The sequence below is a fragment of the Dromiciops gliroides genome, chromosome 2, assembly GCF_019393635.1.
Source record: "Dromiciops gliroides isolate mDroGli1 chromosome 2, mDroGli1.pri, whole genome shotgun sequence".
NCBI classification, from domain to species: Eukaryota; Metazoa; Chordata; class Mammalia; order Microbiotheria; family Microbiotheriidae; genus Dromiciops; species Dromiciops gliroides.
The window spans coordinates 251,209,415-251,226,672 of record NC_057862.1 but is presented as its reverse complement, the minus strand read 5'-3'; the positions used below and the strand labels follow the sequence as shown (position 1 = coordinate 251,226,672).

Here is a 17,258-nt window from a genome sequence, read left to right as displayed (position 1 = left end):
TAGAACCCTGGACTCTACCCTTAGGTTGATGGGCTCTGATAGGTGAGCCTTCACTTTATCCTTCCTGGAACGAGGCCTCCACATCATCTCTCTCCATACCATGGCTCCTGTGTACGCCTTGCTACTTATTTTCTCTTTATGTGCTATCTTCTCCCTTTAGAACATAAGTTCCTTGAGAACACATATTGTCTTTCCTTCTGCTTGTATTTGTATTTCCAAGACTTAGCACAGTACCTGTGAGTACTTAAAAAAATATTTGCTGATTTGACTTAATTCACTGAGACTGGGCTCCATCCTGATAATATATCTTCCCCTTAATATCTTTTCCAGCCCTGGTTGGGCTGTGTGGGAGTCAGAATTCTTCTTGCTCCCCTCATTGCCATGTCTAAGCTCTCTTCCTATCATTACTCAGTAACCTCTACTCCTTTAAGGTTCATTAATCCCTATATGGGAGCAGCTAGGTGGAGCAGTGGATAGAGAACTGGCCCTGAAGTTGGAAAGACCTGGATTCAAATCTCACCTTAGACACTTACTAGCTGTGTGACCCTGGGCAAATCACTTAAGCCAAACTGTCTTAAACATCTGGTGCCATCTCCAGTCATTCTGATATATATCTTGCCAGTGGGTGAATTTGCACAGCCCGACCTCACTTAAATCCAATTCACTGAAAGTCATGATAGTAAATGGCGGGGGGGGGGGGGGGGGGGGGGGCTGGGTGGCGCAGCGGATAAAGCACCGGCCCTGAATTCAGGAGTACCTGAGTTCCAATCCGGCCTCAGACACTTGACACTTACTAGCTCTGTGACCCTGGGCAAGTCACTTAACCCCCATTGCCCCGCAAAAAAAAAAAAAAGGCAGTAAATGGGTCTTCTTTGAGAATGAAGGACAAACAACAATGCATATGTATAAACCAATCAAAATTCTGGTAGCTATTTTCCATAGACCTCCAGAACACTCCCTTTCTTTCCTCAATGAGTATCTAGCTTATAGTCTTTCTCTCCTCTCCTACTCCTACCTCTAACACTAGGGGACTTAAACTTACATAGAGATATTCCCTCAAATTCCTTAATTTCCCAGTTCCTCAACTTGGTCATTTCCCATGACCTGCTTTATCCTCCATGATCTACATTTCCTCTACTCTTCAGTTCTTTGCTAGGCTATTGCCCCTGCTCTCATTGCACTCTCTTCCCTTCCGTCTTTACCCTTGGGTGAACCTTGTGTAACCCCAAACATGGTTTACTTCCACCACCTGCCTCCTTAGCTCTTATTCATGTGCTGCTGCATGGACCAAAAGAAAATGAGGAAACTGTGCCATTTGGGTCCACAAAAAATTTATGTTTTCTGATCTAAATTGGGCCCTCACAGCGGCAAGGCAATCATTCTTCCTAATCCATTCACCATCACATTACATTCTCCAAATCTGTTGTTCCAAACCTTCTTTTCTTTAAACCTCCCTTGGCATGACCTTCCCCTCAGCTGAAATCTGTGCCTCACACTTCATCAAAAAAAATGAAGCCATTCACCGTGAAGAGCCCCGCCCTCTTCTCTCTCATCTCATATCATTCAGACATCTTCCTCTACTATCTCCTCCTTCACTTCTGTATCAGATAAAGAGGTGGCCCTTCTCTTTACCAAGGCCAGCCCTTTATTTACATTCACCCTTGATTCCATCCCCTCAAATATTCCAGAAGACTGACCTCACCATCATTCCCACTCTTACTTTTTTTCAATCTCTCCCACCCACTTATTCCTTTCCTGCTGCTTACAAACATGTCCATGTCTCCTCCATAATTAAAAACTATTCTTTGATCCAAGCATCCCCAATTAACTATTTTCCTGTTAACTCTCCTCCCCTTCTAAAGGCTACAGTGCATAAGAAAACTGTCCACATTTGGTGCCTCCACTTCCTTTCTTTAAACCCACTGCAGTCTGGTTTCTGACTTCATCATTCAAATGAAACTACCCTACCCAAAGTTACTAATAGTATCTTAATTGCCAAGTCTAATGGCCTTTTCTCAATCATCATTCTTCTTAACATCTCTGCAGCATTGAATATTTTATCCTCCTGAATAATCTTCTCTTTCATGATACTGCTCTCTCCTTGTTCTCTCACTGTCTGACTTCTCGGTCTCCCTTGTTTCATGTTCAGTAACCCTGGGTGCTCCCCAAGAGTTTGTATTGGGTGCTCTTCTTTTCTCCCTCTATACTCTCTCATTAAGTGACATCATCAGCTCCCAAGAGTTCACTGACCATAACTATGCACATGATGCCCAAATCTCTATCTATCCCACACTACAGTTCTGGGTCACCAATGTGCCTTTTGAATATCTCAAAACAGATGTCTCGTAGGCATCTCAAACTCAACATATCCAAAACTGAATTCGTTCTTTTCCCACAAACTCTTTGGTCTTTGCTCTATCATCCCTCTCCCTTCTCCATTCCAATGAACTGCCAGTATTCCCACTCCCTACATCAGGAAAAGAGCCTCATTATAAAAGAGCAGGGAACCCTAAATTAGGATTTCCAAGGTAATGATTTCAATACTGACTGAAGATCACTTTCTTTACCATATAACACTACAACAATTTGAAAGTTAATCTATTCCATAATAAGAAATTTTAAAGAATATTTTCCTTACTTCCAATTCTTGTGAACTTCCTTCTTGTTCTCTTTGGTCATCTTCATTTTTCACTTTTGTGAATAGCTTCTGTGACAACAAAGAATAACATTTCATAAACTAATAAATTTCATAAAGTAACTCAAAACAAAGGCAATTAACTCTAGAATGAGAAACAATTATTTCTAATGATTAAAAATATTAAAAAATTATCACACTTTTTGGCATCCTCCACAATTTGAAATTAATTCATGTTTAAGCTTCACTCAGCTATCACGTTTAATGATTTCTAACTTAAAGCAATATGAAGTATTATTTGAAAGCAATTTAATCCTATAAAAGAAATCAGACTGTAATACAATTTTCCTTCTGGTTTTCTCAAGTACAAGAACATTTGTTCATTTTCTTAACTTTCAGTAAAAATAACTTGCTCACATAAGGATGGATTCTAACTATATGCCTGACTGATCATCTAATCTGATTTGGTAGAACAATATTAAAAACAAAACATGTTATAATCCTTGTTATCTAGGATTTTGGAGTTAAAGTTGTTAGTTAACTACAAGTTACTTCAGGCAGCCCTGAACAGAGAAAAGAGCACTGCTCTGGAGTAAACGCCTGAACTCCAAGCTCACTCTGATGTTCACAACCTATGTGACCACGGGCAAGTCTTCTGGGTCCATTCTCTCATCTGTAAAATGGAGATTTGGGGTTAAATGGTCTCTAGGATCCACTTCTAGCTCGAAATACCATGATCCTGGGTGGTACCCTCCTTTCTACCATTACCTTGCTCTTCATCTCTAATTAGCTACCTAAACCCAAAAGCTCAAATGTCTTAGAAAGATAACATAAGAAATATGCCAGCATTTCAGATAAAACAAGAGGGAGCTAGCCAGCAGGAAGTCTCTATGATTTAATCCCAAAGCCTGGTGCTGTCCATCAAGACCAGACTAAGTGAAAATGGGAGACTACCATGAGATAACATGCAAAGTGCTTTGCAAACCTTAAAGTGCTATATAAATGCTAGTTATCATTATATACGTGAAAAACAAAAAAGAAAATGGGAGACCACCTTAACAAAAAAAAGCCATTTATTGTACAAAACAAATGTCCAATAATATTCAGTACTCAAAATGTATGTTGCATAGAAAATTTAACTTTATTTTAAATTCTTTAAATTACACTCATCAGGGGGCAGCTAGGTGGCGTAGTGGATAAAGCACCAGCCCTGGATTCAGGAGTACCTGAGTTCAAATCCAGCCTAAGACACTTGACACTTACTAGCTGTGTGAGCCTGGGCAAGTCACTTAACCCCCATTGCCCCGCAAAAAAAAAAAAAAAAAATTACACTCATCAAAACAAGCATTATGAAGAAATAACACCTAAAGGTACTTATCAAAATGCGAAGAATCTGTAATTGACATTGGATGTGGTTGCTTTAATAAGTCAATGTTTCAGCTTCCGTTATTCTTACATTAAGCTAATGGTATGTAGAAAATGTGTACTATGGACCTCAAAAATATAATTTCTAAAAATTTAGGAATGGTGTAATACCAACCAATGCTGCTTTTAGGGTAAAACCTTGGTAAGTAATTTGCTCCTAGAAAGTATAATTTATTATTATGGGGTTCAATTCAACATTAATTAAGCACCTCATATATGCAATACACTTTGCTAGGTGGTGGGAACACAACATAAATAGTCCTTGCCTTCAAGGAACTTGCATTCTACTGAGGGGTGAGCGTGGAGGAACCAAAAAAAAAAAAAACCCAAACCCAAAGATATATATAATACAAGGTAATTTAGAAGGAAAAAATGACAAATGGAAGGGGGGAGGAAAAATTCTGGGAAGACTTTATGGAAATGGAGACAGTTAACACCTGAACTATGTTTTTAAAGATAGATAAAGACTTCCTGAGGTAGATATGAGAGTGTATATTCTAGGCACAGAGAACAGTAAAAATGCATAGGGGCAAGAGATGAGAAAAAAGAGTTCATTAGTATATGGGGACAGGTAGGTGGCACAGTGGATAAAGCACTGGTCCTGGATTCAGGAGGACCTGAGTTCAAATCCAACCTAGACACTTGACACTTACTAGCTGCGTGACCCTAGGCAAGTCACTTAACCCTCACTGCCCCTCCCGCCCAAAAAGAGTAATAATATAATATAGAATAGGGCTGGAAAGGTAAATATTGAGGAAAGACTGAGGAGTTTGTACCTTATCCTAAAGAAAATGGATAACCACTAATAGTTTAGGAGTGTGTGTCTGGTAGGGGAGGAGGAAGGGTATACCCATAACCTGGGAGTATTATTATTTCAGCACTGTGTGGAGGATGGAATGAAAAACAGAGTCTGGATGCACAAAGACCAATTAGGAGGATATTATAGTAATCTAGGACAGGAATAATGTAGACCAGAAAGTAGGGTTTCAGAGAAAAATATTTCAGAGATGTTACAAAGGAAAAATCAATAAGTCTTAGTACCTTATTAGAAGGGAGAAGAGAAATTAAGGAAAGATGAGCTAATAAGTAAAATTGTATTAATAACTAAGGTGAATTTAAACAGCTTCAAAAAGGTTTATTTCATGAGCATGAACAAAAATGTTGCTAACTTCATATTGTAAAAACTATGAGTACTACATATTCAGACACAGTCATGAGTGGGCATAATATTATATATATTATTGGTAATTAATATTTATGAAATATTAAGACTCACTTTGGTTACTACCTTCCTTCATACTTGTAGTTGAGCTATTAAAGAGGGAGCCACATACCTTTTTGTCTTCGTGCCATTGTTTATGTTCTAAAACCAGGTTCTTAATGTTAACTAAAAACTCATCTTTTATCAAGCTGAGGGCTTTGTCAGGCTGGGATTTATCAGCAGAAATTATTTGTTTCATTTCCTGGTAATGATCATGGATATTCATAATTTCCTAGAAACAAAAAATAAATGCCAATATATTTTTGAAAATATGGGAGCTATATTTCTGTTTTCTACAAAACACAAGAGATTTCAAGCAGTAAAACCCCATTCTTTACATCTCTCTGATAGATCACATACTTTGGATATACCAGTATAGAAAAATAATGTAAACACTGCACTGCAAAAAACAAAGGAAGGGGCAGCTAGGTGGCACAGTGGATAGAGCACCGGCCCTGGATTCAGGAGTACCTGAGTTCAAATCCGGCCTCAGACACTTGACACTTACTAGCTGTGTGACCCTGGGCAAGTCACTTAACTCCCATTGCCCAGCAAAAAAAAAAAAAAACAAAGGAAGATGAAGTCAGGAATAAAAGCTGGAACAAAGCAAGTACATATCAAAGAAAACCATGATGAAGATAACACAATCTTGTTTTACAAGATAGTTCAAAAAGGGAAACACATTAAAACAATGGGGGGAAAGGAAACAAACAACATTGAACCCAAAAAAAGTGATAAAAGGACATCCAGCCTCTAGAGAGCTTGAGATTTAAGGAGTAGCAATAGAGTGCCTTCACTAGAGAGGATTGTGATACATCAGAGGGAATAAAGGAATTCACTTGTGACCTAGAGCATGAGGGCCCCTAAGGTACTCAAGAAGGATCCAAATGCTCTACTGACAGGGTTATCTTTTGGAATTGCTTCATCCCCCAGCATTCTGCAATGACTTTACTTTGCAGGTGTCAAGCTTGAGCTCAGCCCATCTCATTCGTCCTGTATTTACTGCTCCATACACCTGACCAGAATTCTGCCACCTCCACATGCCACTTACCCACACCCAGATCCCCATATTTTGAATGACAAGGAAAAAACACTGATTCACAAACTCCCAGAGGGATACCATGTTAAGCCATAAAAAAATCCTGGAGGGCTGACCCCCACCCCCAATTAACCTTTCATATGTGTAGAAAACTTCCACTTCGTATGGCACCAATTTGCCAGCTACTGAGTTAAAAATGATTTCCTCCTCATACTTCTCTCCATACTCTTGATCAATGTTAGGTTTAGGAATAGAATTAGAGTTAAAAACAGAAATGGAATTAGGATTAGACATAGAGGCCCAAAGACTTCAATTCATCACAGGCCTACACATCATATTTTGACCCCTGCTCTATTATTAACAATCTTCCCTTCATCCTAGGTCTCCTTCCAATTTCTGGTTTGGGGTATCCAAAAGATGGGATAGATAATTATAGATATAGATATATAGATACACACATACACATGTATATATAATGTCAATATCTCTTGTATGCGATGGCTCCATCTTTCATGTAGCCTAATACAATGGGCTTGGAGGAAGAATCAACCTTCTCCTTGTTCATTGCCTCAGCTTTCAGACCATCTCCCTCTATCTACAACTTAAGTTTTACAGGAGAATGGAAAGAGTTACCACTAAAATATGGATAAAAGTAATCATAAGGGGCAGCTAGGTGGCGCAGTGGATAGAGCACTGGCCCTGGAGTCAGGAGTACCTGAGTTCAAATCCGGCCTCAGACACTTAATACTTACTAGCTGTGTGACTTTGGGCAAGTCACTTAACCCCAATTGCCTCACTAAAAAAAGAAAAAAAAAGTAATAAAACATAGTTTGATTATATAAAATTTTTAAAGTTCTGTACAAACAAAAAATCAATACAACTAGAATAAAAAGCAATTAAATGGGAATAAACCTGATGTTCAAAATATATAGGAAATTTATATAAATATATAAAAATAACAACCCGGTGGACTCCCTAGGAGAGTGCCATTTTGGTCAGATTATATTATACAATCAAAGAACAAATGTAAACATTAGTCTTGAGTGCTCCAAATTTTAACTGAGGATCTATCATCAAACTGCATCAAATTTCAAGATTTATAGTAAAACTGAGAGTATGGAGTAATATTTATAGTAATGTACTATGATGAGTTAAGTACATCTGAAAAATCAACAGCACCTAGTAAAAGTCAATTACCTCTAATGTGTCAGCAGTGATAAGCTTCATTACCCGGTCATTTGGTTCCTTAAATTCCTCTGTAACTTCAGTTCGTGGAATATTTTTCTTCATTCTGTATGAAAGCTACATAAAATGGTAACAATTTAATGCAAGTGGCTCTTTAGAAAAACAGGTGGATATTTATGGTACTGATATAAGGATACCAATAAAAATACTATACTGGAAAGTAAAAATAAAGAAAAAATAGCCCTACATATGGTGGTTTTATTAGTAAATAAATCCTAAGTCCTTCAGTCATCACATTATGCCTTTGAGATACCCGTTAGCAACACAGAATACAGTCAAATTTAGAAATACTAAAAGATATTATATTAAAGCCTTCCTAGAAACCCAATCAAAATGTAATTACTTTGATCAACAAACCTGTTTTAAAGTGAGACAAAATGATTATATAGTTTAAATTATTTTCAAGAAGTCTTATTTTGGGGCGGCTAGGTGGCGCAGTGGATAGAGCACCGGCCCTGGAGTCAGGAGTACCTGAGTTCAAATCCGGCCTCAGACACTTAACACTTACTAGCTGTGTGACCCTGGGCAAGTCACTTAACCCCAATTGCCTCACTAAAAAAAAAAAAAAAAAAAAAAAAAAGAAGTCTTATTTTGCTATTCTGCTCAACACTGCCTTGAAAAGGCCTTTACTTTATGCTATTCATAACAACTTAGTCAATGATTTCTACTATACAACTATGCTCAAAGATTCAGGGTAAAAGCACATGCATCATTAGGACAACAAAAACTATATATATATATATATATCTTTATTCTAAAGATAAAATTAGGTTTTAATCAGAAAACTTTTCAACATGATACTGGTAATAATACTCTAGGGGTTTTTTTTAATATTCTAGGAATCTAGTGATACTTAATAAGACAGATTTTTTTATTTTGAAAAAATAAACTTAATATTCCATACATCATAATTTCATGGAATATAACATTAGATGGAGACTTATTACTCTTCAACAATCCCTTTACCCCTACTAACTCCCTATCTTACTCTCTATAACAACTGTTCCAAACTCTTTTCTCACCACTCTTACAAAAGATGGGTGAGTCCTACATTAGTAAGAAAACTGAAAGTTACCCAATGTGAACTTCCTCAGTTCCCTACCTTCATTCCTCAAACTTTCCCAGCCCCATCACTTTCATTCAAAGCCCTTCACAACCCAGCAACATATTACCTTTCTTGCTCTATTTTCTATTACTCCTCTCCCAGCTCACCTAAATTTGACAACTCTTTAGCTCACTGAACAAATATATTGCACTCTCATTCTTCTATGCCTTTGCCCAAACTATTTCCTATTCCTCTAATGTCTTCCCTCCCTCTTTTCACCTTCTGTATTCCTATCCATCCTTCAAATGCTGCATCCTCCAAGAAGCCTTCCCTGTTATCTCTCCCATTTCCACTTCAGACCTGAGACTTCAGACAACACTTTGCTTTGCAACTCTCTCTAATACATGTTTGTGTTCCAGTAAGATGGTTGAATAGTCAGTCATTCCTAGATCCAGTTCCCCTATATAAATTCTAAATAAGATATTCACTAAAGTAAAGCAAAAGAACAACAACAAAAAGAAAGAAATCCTCATTTAGGAAAGACTACCAAAAAATAGAGAAACTGAACAAATGAACAAACAACCAATAATAACAATCATGATAAAAATAAAGAAACACTATTGGGTAAAAGAATTAGAGAAGGAATTTCCTGAAGAAACTGTTTCAAGTAACTCTTAACTGGAAATGAGAAAGGAACCATTGCAAGAAACCTCAAGATGACTGCTAAACTAATAAAATAATTAAAGGGAAAAAAAGGAACAAAATCATCTCTCAAAGATTTTTTTTAAAAGAATCCATTATTTATAATAGATGGTGGATAATTCTAATGCATTTAGGTAATACTATGTACCATAGCTATCTGTATTGCTTTCTTAAGTCCCTCCTAGTCTAGGCACCTAGGTGGCACAGTGGATGGATGGAGCAGTGGGCCTGGACTTAGGAAGCGCCAAGTTCAAATCCAGCTTCAGACACTTATTAGCTATGGGACCTTAGGCAAGTCACTAAACCTGTCTGCCCCAATTTCCTCATCTTTAACATAGAGATAATAACATCACCTATATCCCAGAGCTGTTGTGAGAATCAAATGAGATAATATTTGCAAAGCACTTAGCATAGTGCCTGGCTCATAACAGACACTATATAAATGCTTATTTCCTTTTCCCTTCCCCTTCTCGACTAGATTATAAGATCTACAAGAGCAAACACTATGTATTATTTGAACTTTTTATCATCCCTACTGGTTAAAACAATGCTGTTCACGTAACAGAGGGTTACTAAATATTTTTGAACTAAATTATACTATGTTAACATACAGGTTTGGGCATTGCTGTAAAATGGAAGGCTTTGTCTAGTCGCAGCTTTCTAAGAATATAAGAAGCATCATAATGTTGTGCATTTGTCAGATCTTGCTGGAATTTCATAACTTCATCCCAATCCTTAAGGCATGCTCTAATCTAAAAGCAAGAAAACAAAAATGTTATTAAATACACATACATATATATTTCAATATATATTACATGCATACAATAAAACATTACCCTTTCTAGCAGAAACATCCAGCTGCTAATATATTTTATAACAGTACCTGTTTCAAATTACTCCATAAGAACTTAATACAATATTACCTTTTGCTTTGGCTGACAGAGTTGTGTATTATACAGTCCATACATAAGGTACAAAGCACCAACTCTGATCTGGAAGGTGTATGGAGGTAGAAAATATTTCCAAGCCAGAACTAAAGCTTCCTTTGTAAACTTGTTCTTTTCCATATGTCTTGTTCTGCCACTAGAAAAGAAGAAAGCATATTATGGCTAAAAAGAATTGGACAGCTATCTTTTCATAACACTGGAAGAAAAATAATAATATATTTCCATTGATTCATATGAAGATAAATAGTATGCTAAAAAGACATTAAGAAAACATAGCTAAGGGTTATGAAGTCCTTAGCAAAAGACAAAAGAGATTAAGGGTAAATGTAGTATTTTTATCACTGCTATTAATCAAAGATGAGGGCTTCAGAAGAGAAAGGCAGATCTAGGAAATGTCTGAGAATGGAATTTGGATTTCTACAACACAGGTTTAAAATACACAAATGAGGGTTCTTGGCCAGAGACATGCAGTGTACCTAACAAAGGGTTGGTAGAAAATATATTTGCTAGGGTGGGATAAAGGAAAAAATTTCCAAGTCAAAAACCATAAAGGGGCAACTAGGTGGCACAGTGGATAAAGCACCAGCCCTGGATTCAGGAGGACCTGAGTTCAAATCCGACCTCAGACACTTGACAGTTACTAGCTGGGTGACCTGGGCAAGTCACTTAACCCTCATTGCCCCACAAAAACAAACAACAAAAACCCCATAAAGTCGCTATAATATAGGATAAAATACTATAGGGAAGTCTAATAATTTATGAGAAACAAAATCCAATTAAAGCCATTGCCTCAAATTTTTTTTATAAACGAGAAACAAAAAAAGATTAGATCCTAATACAAGACAAATTTCATTTCATAGTTATTGCTGAGATTTAAGGGAATGAAACTTTTCAGCCACTTAAGTCCGGGACCTCATCGATTTTGAGAGCTCCCTCCCAAATTACAGATCAAAGCCCATCCATGCCTATTCATTGTATTCAACTCCTGTCTACCTTCTCCTTTAAGTTCACCACCCAATATGCTCCAGTATTTCCTCCATTTCTCCTGACACTGAAAAGGTACCAGTGCAGCACTCTAGCTGTCAACCTGTCATCCTCTGCCCTTGCCATGTGACTAGCCCCTCTTTTGTCCCTATAATACATTTCCTTGATGACATTCCTGTTGTTCAAAGTTTCTCAATTGTCATATATTGCAGCCTGCTCACACCCACCACACTCTCCATTGTACTCTTTCTAATATTAATGTTTAGTTCAGAAACTGTTGAATTCCATGTCTTCTTACCATACAGCATACCAGTGCAATGTGAACAGTAAAAAGATGAGCCTCTGTTTTCATGGAAAACTTGGGGTTCTTAAAGGAGCTTTTCTATTTTCCAAAGGCAATCCAGTTTGTTATCCTAAGTTCAACTCCAAGTTCAAATTTTTGTCAATCTGTTTGTACCAAATAAACATACTGATGAATATATGTACTTTACAGGTTGTCTATCCAAATACATATGACAATCTAAGCAAAGGGTTTACAATCAACCAAAAATTTGGTCCTTTCTCAAAGGCAAGAAAAAATATAAAGCATAATTGTAATATCAGAGGAAATACAAAGCTAAATAAGACATGGTCCTTGCTCTGAAAGAAGTTATAATTAATTTACTGCTTATCACCCCTTCTGCTGCTTCTAATTGATACCTCTACCATACTCCATTCTACTCTCCACTTTTCTTTTTCCCTCTTATGTCTCCTACTGCTTCTCATTTCTCAACTTTGCTAGAATAACCCTTTATTTCAGGCTTTACATTACTTCCAAGCTAACGTACAGTCCCTTTACCAGCTTCACAATTCATTCAACTTGCCCTCACATAAAACATTCTATCTTCTACCTCCACATCCCTAGAATCTGTCCCCTCCTCACTTTTGCTTTCTATCATCCCTTGTTTCCTTCAAAACTTAACTCAAATGTTACTTCCTACATGAGGGTTTTTCTGATACCCTTAGCTGTCAGTATATCCCCCCAAAAGTTACCTTATTCTTTATATGTATATAATATATACATGTAATTTATCCTGATAAGAAAGTAAACCCCCTGAAGGCAGAGAGCATTTCATTTTTGTCTGTATGTACCTGGCAAATATATGGCATTAAATCAGGGTTTTTAAAACTTTTCCATGTATGGAATTCAGGGACTCCATGAACTTATATAGCTTTATTTCACTAACCTTTAGTCTTTTGTGTAATATTGCATATTTTATTTCTTTAATTGTTTTCAATTAAAAATCTATTCTCATTCTCTTCTATTCCCACTCATCAAGGGGGAAAAACTTTTGAAACAAATATGCATAGGCACGCAAGACTAATTCTCACAGTGACCTTATCAAAAAATGTCTCATTAAACACCTTGCTTCCATCACATCTGTCACAAGATGGGTAGCATGTTTCATCATCAATCCTCTCATTTATCAGAATTCTTACAACCTTCCAAGTTCTATTTTTTACAGTATTGTTACTGTTGAAATTATTTTGTTTGTTCGCACTTGACTGTGTATTAGTTCATACATGTCTTCCCAGGTTTCTCTGAAATCATCCCTTTTACCATTTTAATGGCAACATATTATTCCATTATATTCATATACTATTCCCTAAATGATGCACATACATTGCACTTAGTTTCCAATTCTTTGCTGCTACAAAAGAATTATTTTTTTTAACTTTTTGGGGTTATGGGCCTAAGAGTAATATCACTTATCACAAGGTATTTATTTAGTTTACTAACTTCTGGGGAATAGTTCTGAATTGCTTTCCAGAATAGCTAGATCAAATCCCAACTCCATCAAAAGTGCTTTAATGTGACTATTTTCCCACAACTCCTCCAATATGTTATTTTTTGCCAATCTGACTACTATAAAGTACAGGGTAGGTTAAAAGTCACAATGTTTTAATAACTTTTTGAAAATCATTTTTCTTTATTTTTTGCCATTTACGAGATTTGAGTTTTCACACATAATGTAAATTCATTTTCTATATATACTGCCTGCATATGATGCTATAGTATTGTAGATTAAAAATAAAGGCGTTATTAAGTATTGAAACCCCTTTGTAACTTTTGGCCCACTCTGTATTACTTCAGAGTTGCTTTAATTTGCATCTCTATTAGTGATTTGAAAATTTTTTTCATGTGGTATTGACAGTTTAGAATCCTTAGAAAACTACCTTTTTATATCATTTGAGCATTTTATCACTTGGGCAATGGTTCTTATTCTAATTTTGGGTGCACTGGCTTTATCTGTGCATAAACTAGTTTTATGCAATCAAAATTTTATCTTCAGTCATCTTCTCTATCCTTTGTTTGGCCACGAACTGCTCCCCTATCTAAGATCCTATATATTTTGTATATTTTAAAAAAAAGTGTCTGTAGGTTCTATTACACAACCAAAACAGTCCATAACACAAAAGATTAAGAACTGAAATAAATGAATGTTTGTTGACAGATTACCAACTCCTATCAATCAAAGCAATGCAAGGGGATCTCTTCTGCAAATCTGGGCTTAAGGACAAATGAAAAAAGGTACACATTAAATAATAAAAGGCATTTGGACCATTCTCAGAAGAAGAAAAAAAAATAGACCTGACGAGATTATTTGCTTCTCAAACACCCCAGACAACAGAAATAAAGGAAGGGTGAATGGATGAAACAGACAAGGACCACAACAGCAAAATCATGACACCTGAGAGACTAGTAAGAACCTTATTTCTAAATGTACACAAAGAGATGGAGGTGAAAGCAGAAGTCTGGTGGAGTTAACAGTGAAAAGGCAGGCCTGAAGCATTATGAACAGAATCTCACAAGGCTACTGCTGAATTTACGTTTTTTGTGAGACTGCAAGATGGGAGGTTGCCTGAAAGGGGATAGGGAAGCAGGGGGATAAGAAAGGAGTGTGTGATGTGTCAAGGACTATCATGAGGATAGTGACCCCTAGAATCTCTGGGGAAGAGAAGAAGCTACAGGGAAGTGAGTGAGGAGGAGGGAGGAAAGACAGAAAAGGAGGAGAAAATGAAAGAGGCCTTGTTTTTGTAGTGGGAGGAGATTCCACTTAGGAACATTCCCAAGGATTGAAGAGAGATGTTTTGTGGGGATGAGGACCTTGTGCTGGGTGTTATCTGAGGAATCTGGTGCTTGAAAACACCAGATAGAACTCCTAGAGGTAACTGGCACTGGGGCAGTGGGAGGGGAAAAACCCATAGAGGAGATTTTGAAGCAAATTGGAAAAGAAGGTAACCAAGGTGACAGTACAGATCAGTGGAGGGCTACATATTCAGAGATGTCACCTGCAAGACTGAGTGAGGTACAATAGAAAAGAGGACTCCTCAAGGTAGTTCAACAGGCAGTGGCAGAAAGTACCAAAATGGATACTTTGGAAGTTTCAATTTCATGAGGTGCACAGAAAATAGAGACGAACTAGACAATTATGGGAGTCCTGAACCTGAGAACAAGAGTATACAGTAGACAGAAAAGAGTAGAAAGAGAAGATGGACAAAGACGAGAATGGGAGAAATGCTCTCTGGAAATGCTCTCTTATGGAAAATGAAATTTTAAAAGCAGGAAGGGGAGGCAGACAGGAATAGGGAATCTACTTGAGTGGGAGTAATTAAATAATCAGATAAAAGTAGGAAAGAAAAAGGAATTAATAAGCAAAATTCCAAAGAGAAAAGGGTAACAAACAGGAGGGAGAATGGGGGGGGGAGAGCTATCAGGAATAGGGCCAACTTAAGGAAAATAAAGGCAAAATAATTAAAGAGCCATAGTACTGTGTTTACAGCAGAGGAGAAAAAAAAATAACTTGAAAAAAGTATTGGAGACAAATGGAGGAAAATATAAACCTAATTCTCATAACTTTAAATATGAATGAATTAAACAATCCAATAGAATAAAAAGGAATGACAAAAAAACTTATAAATCAGTATTTGCAAGCAAAATAAATTCTTGGCTGACAGAACAAAACAGACTGCCAAATATTACTATGATTTAACATGTATCTTTTTTTTCTTTTTTCCTTTACGGGTAAGTTCAGTTTCAGTAGCAGGTTTTTACCCAGGTACTCATGAGCCAAGTACATTAGTGGTAGAGTACAAAGAGCATCTCCTATCTCATCTTCTAATTAGCTAGGAATAACCTTGATCAAGTCAGTCTCTTCAGGCCTCAGGTTCCTCATTTTAAATGAGTTTGGTGTTTATGATTTCTAAGCTTCCAGCTCTAACATTCCTTGATTCTTTATCTCCTCATCCACTTTATCCAGAAATAGGATGTGACATTTGTTTACTTTCTTGAGATAACACGGAAAATCACTTCACCTTATGAGTTATTTTTTATGGATGGGGGAGGGGAGGAGCTGTAGAAGGTCCATTCCCTGAGTCTGGGGTCTGGAGCAGAATCTACCTTTGCCAATTCCTGAATCTATTAAACCAACTACAAGATGACCTGCTGTGATAACAGACAAGCTCTTAGTCTAGAAAAGCATCAAAATGTCCTTAAATGGGGGGGGGGGGAGCGTAGGTGGTTATGTATTGCTGCTAATAATAATAGTTTACATTTCTTTAAAAACTTAAAATCTACAAAGCACTTTCCTCCCCAAAACCCAGTGAGAAGCATAATGCGATTCAAATATTGCTATTCCCATTTTACAGACAAAGAAACTGGTGGCCAGAACAACTTGCCTCGTAAAAAGTATCACATTAAAGCTTCTTCACTTTGTCTGCAGGGATGCATTGGGATAGCAGCACAACCTTGAAGGCACCGGGTCCCTCAAGCCAAGAACCTTCATTCAATCCAATTCAGGCATTAAAAGGGGGTTTGGGGAGTCCGAAGGACTGAGTTCAAATCCAGCATCTGCCATTAACTACCTCTAAAATCTTAGACAAGCAGCTTCACCTAACTCAGTTTCTTCCTTTGTAAATTAAGGGGATTGCCCTAGAAGACCCCCAAAGTCTCCTTCGAAGCTCTGCCTTCTGGAACTTGCCGGACACACAGCGTGGAAGGAAGCCGGGGTGGAAGGGAGGAGATGGGGGTCTGGAGAATAAGGAGGGGATGTAAATACGGGGAAAGGGGAAGGTGTGGGGAAGGGGGAAACTAGGGGATAGTGAAGGGGAAACGGAGGGAGGGGAGAAGGAAACTGGGAGACGTGAGAGGAAGCGGGGAGGGGGCGAGGAGGATACTGGGCCAGGGAAAGGGAAGCTAGCGAGGAGATAAAGGGCAGCGCGGGGGCGGGGGGGGGGGAGGAGGAAGGAAACTGGGGTATGCTAAGGGGGAAGCTAGGGGACGGGATGGGAAATGCTGAGGGAGGGGTGGGGTGCCTGGAGAGGGAGACGAGGCCGGGAGGTGAATGCAGAAGGGAGGGTCTGTGCTCTGGGTGCAAGAGTTGGAGGGAAAAATGCTCACTAGAAGATAGTATGAAACTTCATGTCCCTCCACAGTGTGGTGAAATCCTCAAATCGGACGCTGTCGGTCTCCTGGAAACGCGTGAGAAGCGTCTCGAAGTCCGAGTGCAGGCCCCCAGGAGTCCCCATACTGCTGCCACCTCTCGGTCGCTACCAGCCCGCTCTGGAAGCAAACAGGTCGTAGTCTCCCAGGAAACGCAAATCCAGCACGCGGCACGCCGCTCCAGGATTTACGCCATGACGCAAGAGCGCTCGGCGTAGGTATCGCGTCCGACTACTCAAGGGTATTCCCGCCTCCAAACTACTCTTGCTCCGTATGTCCCGGAACAAATACTGAGTAAGAGGTTAGGTGCGAGTGTGGGCTTCCGCTTCCTTTTCCCTCCTCGCGACCTTTATTTTCTTAAAGGGATCGTTAAGCAGAAATGTAGAAGGAAGGGGGAGGAGGAGAAGGAGGAGGGGAGAAGGGGGAAGGGAGGAGGGGAGGAGGGAAAGATCTTTGGACTTGACCAATGCGGAAATTTGTTTTACTTAACTAC

General features: G+C 38.2%; 1 protein-coding gene across 2 annotated transcripts in view; it reads right to left on the bottom strand.

Moving 5' to 3' along the window:
• The window catches only part of SNAPC1 (small nuclear RNA activating complex polypeptide 1), a 32,603-nt gene extending 15,605 nt beyond the window's left edge, over positions 1-16,998 (bottom strand). Inside the window, exons 1-6 of one of the 2 annotated variants that reach the window (XM_043985888.1) lie at positions 16,724-16,998; positions 10,276-10,435; positions 9,964-10,104; positions 7,558-7,662; positions 5,395-5,553; positions 2,639-2,707 (exon numbers count right to left, since the gene is read on the bottom strand). In XM_043985888.1, coding sequence (XP_043841823.1) covers positions 2,639-2,707; positions 5,395-5,553; positions 7,558-7,662; positions 9,964-10,104; positions 10,276-10,435; positions 16,724-16,851 — 762 coding nt within the window. In that variant the 5' untranslated portion in view covers positions 16,852-16,998. Of the gene's footprint in view, positions 1-2,638; positions 2,708-5,394; positions 5,554-7,557; positions 7,663-9,963; positions 10,105-10,275; positions 10,436-16,002; positions 16,253-16,723 lie in introns of those variants that run through there. The other variant, XM_043985889.1, reaches the window with a different exon arrangement.
• Between the last annotated feature and the right edge of the window lie 260 nt (positions 16,999-17,258).